This window comes from Buteo buteo, chromosome 12, assembly GCF_964188355.1.
Source record: "Buteo buteo chromosome 12, bButBut1.hap1.1, whole genome shotgun sequence".
NCBI lineage: Eukaryota > Metazoa > Chordata > Aves > Accipitriformes > Accipitridae > Buteo > Buteo buteo.
Genome location: NC_134182.1, coordinates 15898977 through 15911422, shown reverse-complemented (window position 1 = coordinate 15911422; position 12446 = coordinate 15898977). Strand labels below are relative to the sequence as shown.

At 40.7% G+C, this 12446-nt stretch overlaps 1 protein-coding gene across 12 annotated transcripts in view; it reads left to right on the top strand.

Annotated features, from left to right (window-relative positions):
• Nucleotides 1-12446, top strand: part of THADA (THADA armadillo repeat containing) — a 171146-nt gene that overhangs the window by 138326 nt on the left and 20374 nt on the right. For 9 of the 12 annotated variants that reach the window (XM_075042803.1, XM_075042802.1, XM_075042799.1 and 6 more), the window contains one exon: nt 3704-3835. In XM_075042803.1, coding sequence (XP_074898904.1) covers nt 3704-3835 — 132 coding nt within the window. Of the gene's footprint in view, nt 1-171; nt 1361-3703; nt 3836-8936; nt 9061-9295; nt 9780-12446 lie in introns of those variants that run through there. The other 3 variants (XR_012652484.1, XR_012652485.1, XM_075042809.1) reach the window with 3 other exon arrangements.

Here is a 12446-nt window from a genome sequence, read left to right as displayed (position 1 = left end):
GGGAACTACAGGCCTGTCAGCCTGACCTTGGTATTGGGAAAGATTGTGGAACGGTTTGTCTTGAGAGCACTCACATGGCAAGTCCAGGATAAGAAGGGGATCAGGACCAGCCAGCATGGGTTCATGAAAGGCAGGTCCTGCTTGACCAACCTGATCTCCTTCTATGACCAGGTGACCCACCTAGTGGATGAGGGAAAGGCTGTGGATGTTATCTACCTCGACTTCAGCAAGGCCTTTGACACTGTTTCTCATGGCATACTCCTTCAGAAGCTGGTGTCTCGTGGCTTGGACAAGTGTACTCCTCGCTGGGTGAAAACTGGTTGGATGGATGAGCCCAGAGGGTTGTGGTGAATGGGGTGAAATCCAGTTGGCAGCAGGTCACAAGTGGTGTTCCCCAGGGCTTCATATTGGGCCCCATTCTGTTTAATGTCTTTATCAATGATTTGGATGAGGGGATTGAGTGCACCCTCAGCAAGTTTGCAGGCAACACCAAGTTGGGAGGGAGGGTTGATCCACTTGAGGGTAAGAAGGCTCTACAGAGGGATCTGGACAGGCTGGATCGATGGGCTGAGGCCAATTGTATGAGGTTCAACAAGGCCAAGTGCCGGGTCCTGCACTTGGGTCACAGCAACCCCGTGCAGCGCTACAGGCTTGGGGAAGAGTGGCTGGAAAGCTGCCTGGCAGAAAAAGATCTGGGGGTGCTGGTTGACAGCCGGCTGAATATGAGCCAGCAGTGTGCCCAGGTGGCCACGAAGGCCAACGGCATCCTGGCCTGTATCAGAAATAGTGTGGCCAGCAGGAGCAGGGAGGTGGTTGTTCCCATGTACTCGGCGCTGGTGAGGCCACACCTCGAGTCCTGTGTTCAGTTTTGGGCCCCTCGCTACAGGAAAGACATTGAGGTGCTGGAGCGTGTCCAGAGAAGGGCAGCCAAGTTGGTGAGGGGCCTGGAGCACAAGTCTTATGAGGAGTGGCTGAGGGAGCTGGGGCTGTTTAGTCTAGAGAAGAGGAGGCTGAGGGGAGACCTTATCGCTCTCTACAGCTACCTGAAGGGGGGTTGTAGTGAGGTGGGTGCTGGTCTCTTCTGTCAGGTGGCTGGAGATAGGACGAAAGGAAATGGCCTCAAGTTGAGGCAAAGGAGATTTAGGTTAGATATTAAGAAAGATTTCTTTACTGAGAGGGTTGTCAAACATTGGAACAGGCTGCCCAGGGAAGTGGTGGAGTCATCATCCCTGGAGGTATTCAAAAAGTGAGTAGACAGGGTACTTCAGGACAGGTTTAGTGGGCATGGTTGATGGTTGGACTCGATGATCTTGAAGGTCTTTTCCAACCTAAATGGTTCTATGATTCTATGATATTTTATTCCAATGTAGTTATTTAAATGTTTTTAGTTTGAGTAGCTTAAGTCCATGTATATGGACTGGATCCAAATTTTTGTTAGACAAGAAGAATGGTATATTTCTTAGACTGTAGATAGTGGTGTTTTTTAAAAAGTCAGCTATTTATTTTGAGATGTGTCTTTTAAGAGGTATTGATGCCGTTTAACAGAGCTACATCTGTTATATGAGGTAGACAGTGTACTATTAAGTGTTCATAGTATCAGCTCTGGAAATCTTGACCTCTACCATCTAGTTAAAGCTCTGAGTAGGACAGACATTACCATTTTATATCAAATGAAGACAGTGAGGTATTGGAGTGAAAAACTCCCAAATGCTGTGCTTCTCGTCTGTTGCCAATTGGATCTGGTCCATAGCTGATGGAGAACAGAGTTTCCTCTTTGATCTTGTCAGAACAGTTTCTGGTTTCCATGCTTTCCAATCAGGCAGATGTGAAGGTCTGAAATAAAAAATAGCAGCAGTTTGTATCGTGCATAAAATCTTACCAGAACAAAGAAAAACAAACAAAAAAACCAAATCCCCCCAAAAACATGCTACAAAAGCAAGCTCCAAGGCCTCAGTGGGCAAGCCATCTGGACTAGCTCTTTGCTCTGAAAATTGGGCCAGGGGAGGAAAGATGCAGAGCCAACCCTCTATACTACCTAGAATTGTCAATCTGGGGTTCTTCACAACTGTGAAACTGTCAGTACTGCAGTGAGAAGTTTAGCAAATCAGGAGCATGATCTGGTGTTTAGTTGTAGTGATACAAACCCAGAATCATTCCCTTGAAGTTAAAGAGGTTATGCACATACAAACAGTTTTTACTTTTATGCCTTGTTTTGCATCACTTTGCTTGACCACATATAGTAGAAAGTAGAAGTTAAAGAAATGCAGTTGTAGTTGTTCCCATAAGCTTCCATTAAGTATGTTCATACGAGGAAGAGGGTGAATGCTGATCACTATTTTCTGGATGACTCCATCATCTCTTCATCATGTTGCTTGAGGGTTCAGAAAAAGTCTTTCTAGAATACCCATTTGCAGACTTCCACTTCTCCTGGAGGTACAGTAGAAACTTGTCTAGGTGGGCAAGCTGGCTATTGTGCTTAGAAGGAAATAATTATTCTGCCCTAGCTGTGCCAGTATAACATTATTGGGTGTGTCCTGCCAGAAAAAAGCAACTTCTTTCTGAAATAATTATACTCCATGCTATTCCCACATGGGGAAGTTATATGAAATACAGGAATGCTTCTTCTGCCTGTGTAGTAAAGCCTCAAGCAATTAATTTTGGCCAAGCAGTGAAATACAATTAATTGTCTAGCTAGCCTTGTAATACAAATCTCTGATAGACCTGTTGATAACATGCTTGAAGAAAACCAGCACAGCAATGAGGCACCAACTCTATTGTTCTCTGTGATCACCAGAAAGTAATAACTAACAACTGGCTGCCTCTAAAAGAGACCTTTCAGTGAATTGCTTTAATGAGGACGTTCAAAGAGAGCGGAAAAGTCAGCTGAAAAGTACCCCAGCAAACCTATGAGTACAGTTCTGTGACTTCAGCTAGTCATCCTTAGTGTGACACCATTAAACGGCACAAGGGTTTGCAAGTGGAGTATGGCTTGTGAGATTTGAATTGCCACGGGGGAGGTATGCGGTGTCTGCCTGTTTGGGGTTTACCAAATGAACACCTCCCTCTTGGCAGTTATCTCTGGTTAGTCTTAACTGTGTGCAGGTAATTACCCCATGGATTAAAGCTGCCTTGCTTCCAACAGGTAGCGGGTACAAGGATGGCAGGGCATGTTGGTGAGTGGTGGGGTGAGGTGGTAGAAGTAGATGACAGGTAGATCTCTGGGAGTGGGGAGATCATTTCCCTTTCCTGTGGGGAATGGCATTTGTGGCCAGCACTACTGGCAGTGTCTGAACAAAACTTGGTTTGACAGCCCCTGCTCCAAATCCATGATCACAGTGCGTTGGTCAATCTCCAGTGGCAAAACTTTTGCTCTTGCCAAACAGGAATTGGCTCTCCTAGAAACTGCAGAAAATTCAGAGCACCCACGACTTAAAGTTGAACCCAGATTAAGAGAGGTCCATTCTAGTATTTGTTTCCCACTGTTTAAACCAAGCTGAGTCATCACCTAGATAAAGTTCACACATGCTGAAAACTTTGATCTTATTGCCAGTTGTCTTCCCAGTGGTTTGCCAGTGCACTTCTCCTGCCCATATTTCAGTGTTTCCCTGCATTTGTTGCATTTAGATGTGGAAACAGAGCTCTCTAACTTCTTTGAATGCATGTAAGAAATAGAATTCTAATTTTTCTCCATAAATAAATATAGGACTGTCTGATACCCTTGCTATGTGGAAATGTGTGGTTCTACTGCTGCAGAATGAAGATTTGGTAGTAAGAGATGCTGCTGCTGAGGTTATACAAGTGGCACAGTCTGAAAAAAAGAGCAGTAAAGGAACAGGTATGTCAGCTTTTCTTTACTTTTAAATATTATTGGATACTTGGGAGACAAAAGTATTTCTCATCACAAACTTCTTGCTAACTGTAAAGTGATCCATGCATCTCTTATAAACACATACCATGGAAGAAAACAAGTTATGATGTTTGACACCTACCATGCTTTATTATTTTGCTTTTACTGTTCTTGGTATAATTTGCATATGATTACATGGACAGGTAAAAAAGACACAGCAGTATTCAGCTTTATGGTTCTTGCTGTGATGAGTCAACTATCACATAATTTCACATTTTGAAAGTTCTTTAATACCAGCTTTGGTCTAATATAATGCAGTGGAAGACACTCTTTGAATCCCAGGTCATTATAGTAGCCTGATCACAGAGAGACAGGAATCTAGGAAACTGTATTCAACTCATTGATTCATTATTAGACTTTGAAATCCATTTAGGTCCAGATCAACAAAGACAACTCTAAGCATACCCACAATGTGCTTTTGAGGATGTGGGCCTTTTTGTTTGCATGCCCTAGTTTACTCAACCCTATTAATTTTAAAATAGCCACAAAACTTGAGTAGGCTTGACTAGCTAATGTGCTTCACTTTGAGAGCCTTTGCTGATGCATTCTTCCATGTGTTGTGAATAAATTAGAATTTGCTACCAAGTTTATCTCTCGCTGGTGGGCCCTACTGGTCTGTGCTACTCAGTAATGCCTGTACCGGCTTGTCTGCAATCAGTTCAAAGTAGTCAGCCATCTCCATGTGAACTTCTGCTAGACTGGAGATAAAGCAGCTCTGTGGTTTAAAAAAAAAATCAGAAAAGGCAGTAAAAATGTATGTTTGCCACTACTGTAGATAGAAGTAGCCAGGAATGTGCTTATATGGCAGATGTGTTTTTGAGCTGGCACTGGTCAGGCACAGTGCTATGGAGTAGGATAAGGTAAAAGGAGGGATGTGTTACGGATGGCTTTCATCTTCCTGTTAAATCCCACAGCTCTCATTCTAGCACTCTCATCACAGCTCTCACAATTTATCTAGTCCCAGCTACAGCTCTCTTGAGTATCAAGAGGCTCTGCGTGTGTGTGCCTCAAGTCCCCGATGCTGGCCTTTGGGGTACATTCTCAAATGTCACAAGATGGTACTTTCTTTGGAGATAATACAATGCTGGATTTTCTCTCTGGCTCCTTCTATCTTCTCCCTTTTTCCTTGTTGTATCCCTGTGCCAAGGAATATTGCCCTGTAACTGGATGAGGGCTCTGTCCTACTAATTAGTACTAAGGTCACATCAGCACCTGCTTTTATAACTTCTCACTTTGTAAAGCAGAAGTGGCCATAATCGAGGAAATAACATCATAATTGTTTTTTATTTGCTATGTTCCTAGTTAGGGTAGGGACACCCTCCCCAAACTTATGTTAACCCCTTAGTTATACTTAATTGTGCCTTCCTGTTCTTAAACTGCTTTTAATGAAATAAATGTCTTTCATCTGTTACTAGCAAAGAACGCTGCTTTTGAGAAGATAGAATTCAGTTTCTTTCCACCTCCATTTGACATTATTATTGTTGCTTCCTGTGACCTCTTTTTCCCCACTAAACTCCTTTCAATTTTTGTGCTTTGCTTTCTAGCTTTTGGGGGAGCAGGGCAAGGAATTTTGCCCCTGTGGCTTTTGTTTACAACCAGATTAAAATAAGCTTACCTTTGAATGTTGTTTGTTACTTCCATTTACCCCGTTTCTTTTAGTGTGCACATGAGAGTAAGCAATATGTTTGGGCCTGGGGTTTAGACAATTCATAGATCACCAGTGCTCTCAGCAATTTTTAAATTGCTTTCAAATATCTACTTATTTTTTCTCAGTTTCCATACCATGAAAGTCTGCTGTTTCATCACAGCACTAATTTTAAAATATCTAAGCTGATACACTGAAATCTGTTAGAAACCATAAAACAGCTCTCTTTAAAACTTTTATTTAATAACAAGTTGCTGGATATCTTACGTTGACTAACTTTTCATTTCCATTATATCATGACAAATAAGTATTGTGGCCCAGCAGTTTTATCAAGAGATCAGAAAGAGGAATGGATGTTGAGAAGTCTATTTTCATACATTCTGTAATTGTTTGACTTTTATTTCATTGCCATTACCACTAGCTAATATAAGAGAGCAAAGAGACTATTATAATTTCAGCTTGATCTGTGCATCAAAAATTTTTATATCCTAGTAGCCATTATATTTCCAGAAATACTGCACTGTAGAAATAAGTTACGGTGTGTTTCACCTTTAACTGCTGTTAATTTGCCATACAGAGAGAGGGAATGCTGCTTACAAAAGCCAAGCACTGGACTTGCCAGAAATGTTGGCACTAGCATAATTATATCCACTCTTCACAAAATTCTCTCTCTCGCTGTGTACGCAGTGAGTAAGGTAGGAGGCTGTAGCTACCTACAGAAGAACTGTATTGTCGGCTTCAGGAATCAACACCTTAAGTGTTTCATTTACATGTGAGATCCAAAGGAATCCCTGATTACAGCCAGACATCTGCCCCTGCCCTTCATGCATGATACAAGCTGGCATCTGGCTTTCCTGTGAAAGAATAGGGTATGAAAGGGTGTATACTTGAGTATAACAGCTGGACTGAGACTGAATTTGTACTCTGCTTCAGCAGATGTGTGAAGTTGGACTGTTGTTAATAATAACAAAGTTATTTGCATAGATTGTTCATATAGTTGTTATAGGATGTTTTTCCTTTATATACATGTTGCCGAATAACAGTACAAACGTATAGCAGTATGATACTATCAAATAATAGGTATTTTCAGGTCATTTACAGATGGTGAAACTGGAGGCTAGTGATCCTTCCTGCTAGTGTGGTTTCACTTCCAGTAACAGCTCCTATCTTTTGTAATTCTTTGAAATGTTTTGTGAGCTCCTGGAAAAAAATATGAACTTGGTTTCTTATTATTCCCTCATGGCTTTTAGTGAGGGGAAACCCCCCAATTTCCTCAAGTAACTAATCCATGCAGCTTTGGATCACTCAAATTATGAGAGCAGTAACCTTGCAGAGTCTGAAATGCAGGGTACAAACATGATACAAGAACCCAGTGAAAACTGCAGCCCCCATTTTCGTTTGAAAGGAGAAAAGCTCAGAAGACCAAACACTGATGCACAGCAGGGCTCCTGTCCTCACTCTACCCTACCCTTCACCCCCCAAGAAAACCCCTGCAAAACCTACTATTTTTTATAGAAGGCAAGGACTTCCACTGTTACCAGTAAAGCTCATTTTTTTAAATTTCTTTTATTCATACAGAGACACTTGATTTAATTTTGTAATATGTGTAAAAGCTCATAATTAGGAGGGGACATTACTGAGGTTGGCTGACAGCAGTCATTTTCTGAGCAGAGCAGGTCAAACAGAATCCTATCTCACTAGAAAGGAGAAAACACTTTGTTTTCCTTGCTAAAAGTACCAACTTAGCAGGTAGTTAAGGTTTTCCTAATAACTTGAACAATATAAACCCCATCTGTAACTCAAGGTATTGTATATACACTTTGTTGTTTTCTCATGCATTGAGGTGTAAACTTCTGGGGGATTGTTTTATTCCTTTTTGTATGAGGGAGGGTACAGGAAGTATTGTATTCAGTGTAAATGTAGAATAGCGGCTTTGAAATCTAATTAAATTAGTGACCCATGGCTGTGTAAAGTCTAGACCTATTCACGGCAGCATTTCTTACCCAAGAGGGTTACTCCTTACAAGAAAGAAGATCATTTAAGTCAGGGAAATAGGAGTTTTATTTCTCTGCTGATGATTGCTTTACTGAATATCCTGAAAAATTCAGGTGACTCACTGCTAGAACAAAAGCTGTATTCATTGGTGTCACTTTCCTCTATGGATTTTTTTTTATCTAGAGAAGCGTTACCTTAAGTAATGTTATGAGCTTGTCAGTATTAGAGAAGTTTGAATAAACTATTTTTTACTATTGTAGCTAAGCCAGTGCAATTCTGTAAAATTCTATATAAAAAACTACCTTTAGTCAGCTTAACCTTTATGTTGGTAAATTACCAAATTAACCTTAAATGGGTTTAAGGGCATTTTTAGTGTTGTCAGCATTAGCACCTTATTTAGCCAATTTTTAAAATTGAGTTGAATAAGGCTTAGATGAACAATTAGATTCGCGAACTGGAGTAAATCTTCTGAAAGTGCCTGAATGGTTTAGCAGCCTAAGTATTCTTCTCAAATATAATTTAGGCCTTCAGGAGCTTTCTGCTACATTTATTGTGAAATAGCAGTACTGTATAGAGATGAGCAAGTTAGTTCACAGACCGGAAGCTGCGTGACATTGTTCAGCACCAGCTAGCTAAATGGCCCGCTCTGAGCACCACCATCACTGGGTGTGTTGTAAGCACCTCTGAAAATCAATCCAATGTTGTTGTTATTTCCCTTAGTTCTTGAGTAATTCTGAGAATAGGATTGGGGCTACAAATGATGTAGTCAGTTTTGAACATATTGCTGATTTAATCCACTGGCCAAAAATTCAGGTATATTAATACTGTCCCTTCTGTTCCCATTCCACATGCTTAAGAGACAAGCAATAGATGATACTCCTGTGCCGGGAGTTTCTGAACAAAAGGCAATGCAAAGCTCTCTTTTCTTCTCTTGATGGTTGTTCCCTTCCTGATAGATTCTACTTTTCAACTTCAGAAAAAAATAATTAGTGAAAATTACAAATGTCCTATTTCTTGATTCACCAGCAAAAAAACATTATTAGCTGGCTGGTTTAAAGAAGCTGACTCCCCCTTCTGAAGGGCATCCTCTTGGGAAGGGAGTGGCACTGTTCTACAGAGCAGATTGGGTTGAGATTCTTGTGGAAGTCTTCATTGCTGGGTATTGACCTGTGTTTTAGTGGCCCATAGTATCTCAGCCCTATCTTACTGTGTCAGACTAAATGCATGTAGGAGCCTTTCAGCAACTTTTATTTTGCTTATTGACTACGGAGTACAAATGTGAGTAAAGGGAGAAGTTAAAATGTGCTGCTTGGGGGGGGGAGAAAAAGTATCATTTAATTAGATTGAAGAACTAAAATATTTTCAAGGTGACTTTGAATTCTTTTCTAGACTTTAGCATTTGACTGAGTAGAACCTTTCTCTTTGTGAACAATGCTGTCTCCTTGGCATGAAGAAAAGCAAAGCTGCTTCTTTCTTGCACCTCTATTTTCTTCACACATCATGAATATAGAAGGTAAATTCAAAATAAACTTCTTCATGAGTCTAGAGTAGGTGTCTCTATCATGAAGGTGCATGCAAGGCTTATCTGCATGTTGGGGGGGGGGGGGGGGCATGTAAATAAGCCTTAGCAGAGGAAGTTAAGAGATGAGAGTAACTATATGAACATTTGAAAGAGACAAGGAGAGAAGAAATCCTACTTAGATTTATGTTTCTTGTTCCTCCAAAAATCTTCCTCGGTGAACCTAAAGCTGTGCAGAAGTTTTCGTACATGTGTGCCCTAAGAAGATCTACTAAATCACTTGAGCAAGAGATAATGCAGTCTGTGTGATGTTAAGGCAGCACAATGGTCTGGCATTCATCATCAACACCACAGGTGATATCAGCAAATCATGGGTGACTGGCATGATCCCAAAACTTGGACCCCAAATGTCCTTTACAACTGATCCATGAAGTATTTCAGGACAAGTGACTCAGATTTAATCTGCTCCAGTTGCTAGTGAAAGAGCTAAGAGTAAATGCTGGGCAAACCTAAAATGCTAAAAATAATATTGTCATTGGTAATGTTCAGCTGCATGATAAGAGCATCCCACATATTGCACGGGAAACAGTAAAGAAATATATTTTACTTTAATTGTTGCATCAACTGCTTGTTGGTATTTGAAACTGTGTTTTCAAACTATTTCTTAAAGTATGTGCAAACTTTGGCCATAGCAAAAGGAGCTTCTCTTCCACATGTTTACTATTGGGTAAATGTGTTAAATAGATTTCTTAAAGCTTTAGTTCATCAGCATTTCGAGTTAACCCTCCTCTCCCAGACCTGTTTACTTACAAAGTGCTAAGTCCATGCTGTGGCTTTGGAGATGGAAAATAACTGGGGGTTAGAACCTGTGCACCATTACTGTGTGCAATATGCAAGTTTTAAGTCGCTGTCTCTCCTGATGAAGCATGACAATGCTGACTAGCTGTTCAGACTCTCCTTTTCACATGACTAATGTGTTCATCCTCTTGCCAAACTTCGGGACAGATTCACCACTTCTTGCTCTACTTCTTCTGCACTGGCGTAGTATTCTAATGAGGCAAATGAGGACTGTGCTGAATAAAAGTGTCAGGTTACTTTGATCCTGGACAAAGATTGATCCTGGACAAAGATTGATGTGTAGGGTTCAACTTTTCTCATGCACTGGATGATTTGCCCTGATGTTCAGGTTAAGCTAATGAACCTCTGAGGCTCTAGACAGCTCCTTTAGTTGTGGCTCTTAAAACCAGTTCTGGCACCTTCCTGGCTTTAAGGAATAAGTGGTAATTACCTGAGCATAAACTAGGGAACTGCATGCATGCAAACTGGTTTGAGAATCCATTAACTGGAGTCTGTGGCAGGATTGTAGGTGCTAGATTTCCTTTTCTTGAAGTCAGACTTGCGCATTTTCTTCTTAATTCTGAGATTTGAATTTCTTCTCTATTTAGAGATTTGATGGAGGGGTTGTAAAAAGCAGAGTCAGCACTTATCTGTAGAAAGAGCTGTGCTGAAACTGCTCTCTGGAGCTCTTCCACTAGCCAGCCTGAAAATGGAGGTTGGTTGATAGTGCTGTGGATGGTTACAGCTGCATACAGAAGATTGTACATCTTCATTCTAGATAGGTGACATCAGCTGCTGTGGTGCGGAAAGTTAAGAGCTTCCTGCAATTGGATCAATTTCAGGTCCTTCCTACTGCCCTGGGTAGGAAAAAACAGCAAATTGGAAAGAGCATTTAAAAAGTTCTTATTGCCATCCATGATTTTCAAGCTAACTGGAGAGTCTCTTATAATTTTGGAATCTGTTGGTCAGAAAAAAACTCCCAGTCAGATCTTGTGATATGCCACGGGTGCTTGGGAACAGTCCAGAACTTCTCACAGCATCGTCTGGGTTACTAGTGGAAAACTGCTAATCATGTTAGCCAAAATATGTTTATGTTCCTTGTATTGGGGACAAGTGGAAGGAAGGTTAATGAATTCTTTTTCTGGGATCAGCTCCAGGATTTCTTTCTTCTGCTTTGACAGTCTTCTTGATAACTGCATTCTGGTAACTAGCTGCGCAGCTCACTAAACAGAACTGGATTTCTAAGCCTACTATGAGAGAGGAGTCTTTTGAGCTGAATGCTAAATTTAAATGGGCGGTGGCATTTATCCAAATGGCCTTTAAGCAGTGGAAGGCAGAAAAGGCACATAGACAAGTCCCATCCAGGCAGAAGCAGAAGAGAGTATGATAAAGATGTGATACAATCAAAAGCAGAAAAAAAGCACAGCAAAGCAGGGCTGCTCCTGTTGCAGAACGAGATGTTTTTCTACAAGTGACATTTACTTTCAAAAGATTGTGAATGGAGTCTATGTAATAGCCTATGCTAAAAACAATACTTCTTGCAGCCTCAGTGGAGAGGTGTAAAGTAGTGGCAGCAGTTTGCAGTATTATATTCAAACACGGTATAGGAGTTTGTATTCAGAGACACTGTAAGGTGATGACATCTCTGCAGTTATATTAGATAAGGCGTGTTGAGGACAGGAGGAAAGGTCAAACAGCTGCATGTGTATTCTGGGAATCCTCTGAAGTGGGTCTTAGCAAGGGAGGCAGCGAGTGTGCTGCTGAGAATTCCTAGAACACTCTGCACAGCTAAGTGCACTAGATGTTACTGAAAGTACTGTAAACTGTGGAAGGTAACATCACTGATAATGCACTTACGCTATCTATAATTATAGGATCATAAGTAGAATAGAGTTCACAGAGAAAAAGGACAACATTCTCCTTAAAACGTTGAATGTTCATCCTTTTGCTTAAGGGACCGTACCTCTGGCTGCATCTTTTTTTTCCCTTCCATGCTTTTAATGGCGAATACTTCCTTATGCACATGCACAGAGTAGGATTTATGCAGGGAGACACATATGCAACAACAACCATTTAAATCCTGGCAAACTAAATAGATGATAAATACCTGTGCTAGTTGGTGACTACCTGATGACTATGGTGACCTTACATTTAAGAAGTTTGTTCCAGAAAGCCGAATGACACGTGGTTGAGATTATGAAATACTTACTGTGGCTAGAAGCTATAATTTGGGTTTTTTTACATCTGTTGTAATAGTTCCAAGAAGGTAACAATTACAGGTCAGTTGCAAGGATGAAAGAATTGAGGTCTCGGAGTGTAAATGAATTCATCTGGTCTCTCTGCTAGAATAAATTTAGGGCTGTTACAGGAGCAGATTTGACCTGTAGCCTAGTCATACCACATTTTTATGCTAATAGGTATATTTTGGGTCTTTGTAATAATATTTCTTTTATATTTGACATTCTAGTTTTATACCCTAAAAATATCTCCTATTGTTATGAAAACTTTTGGAAGACCTGATTGGGAAGTAATTGAGGTCTTTT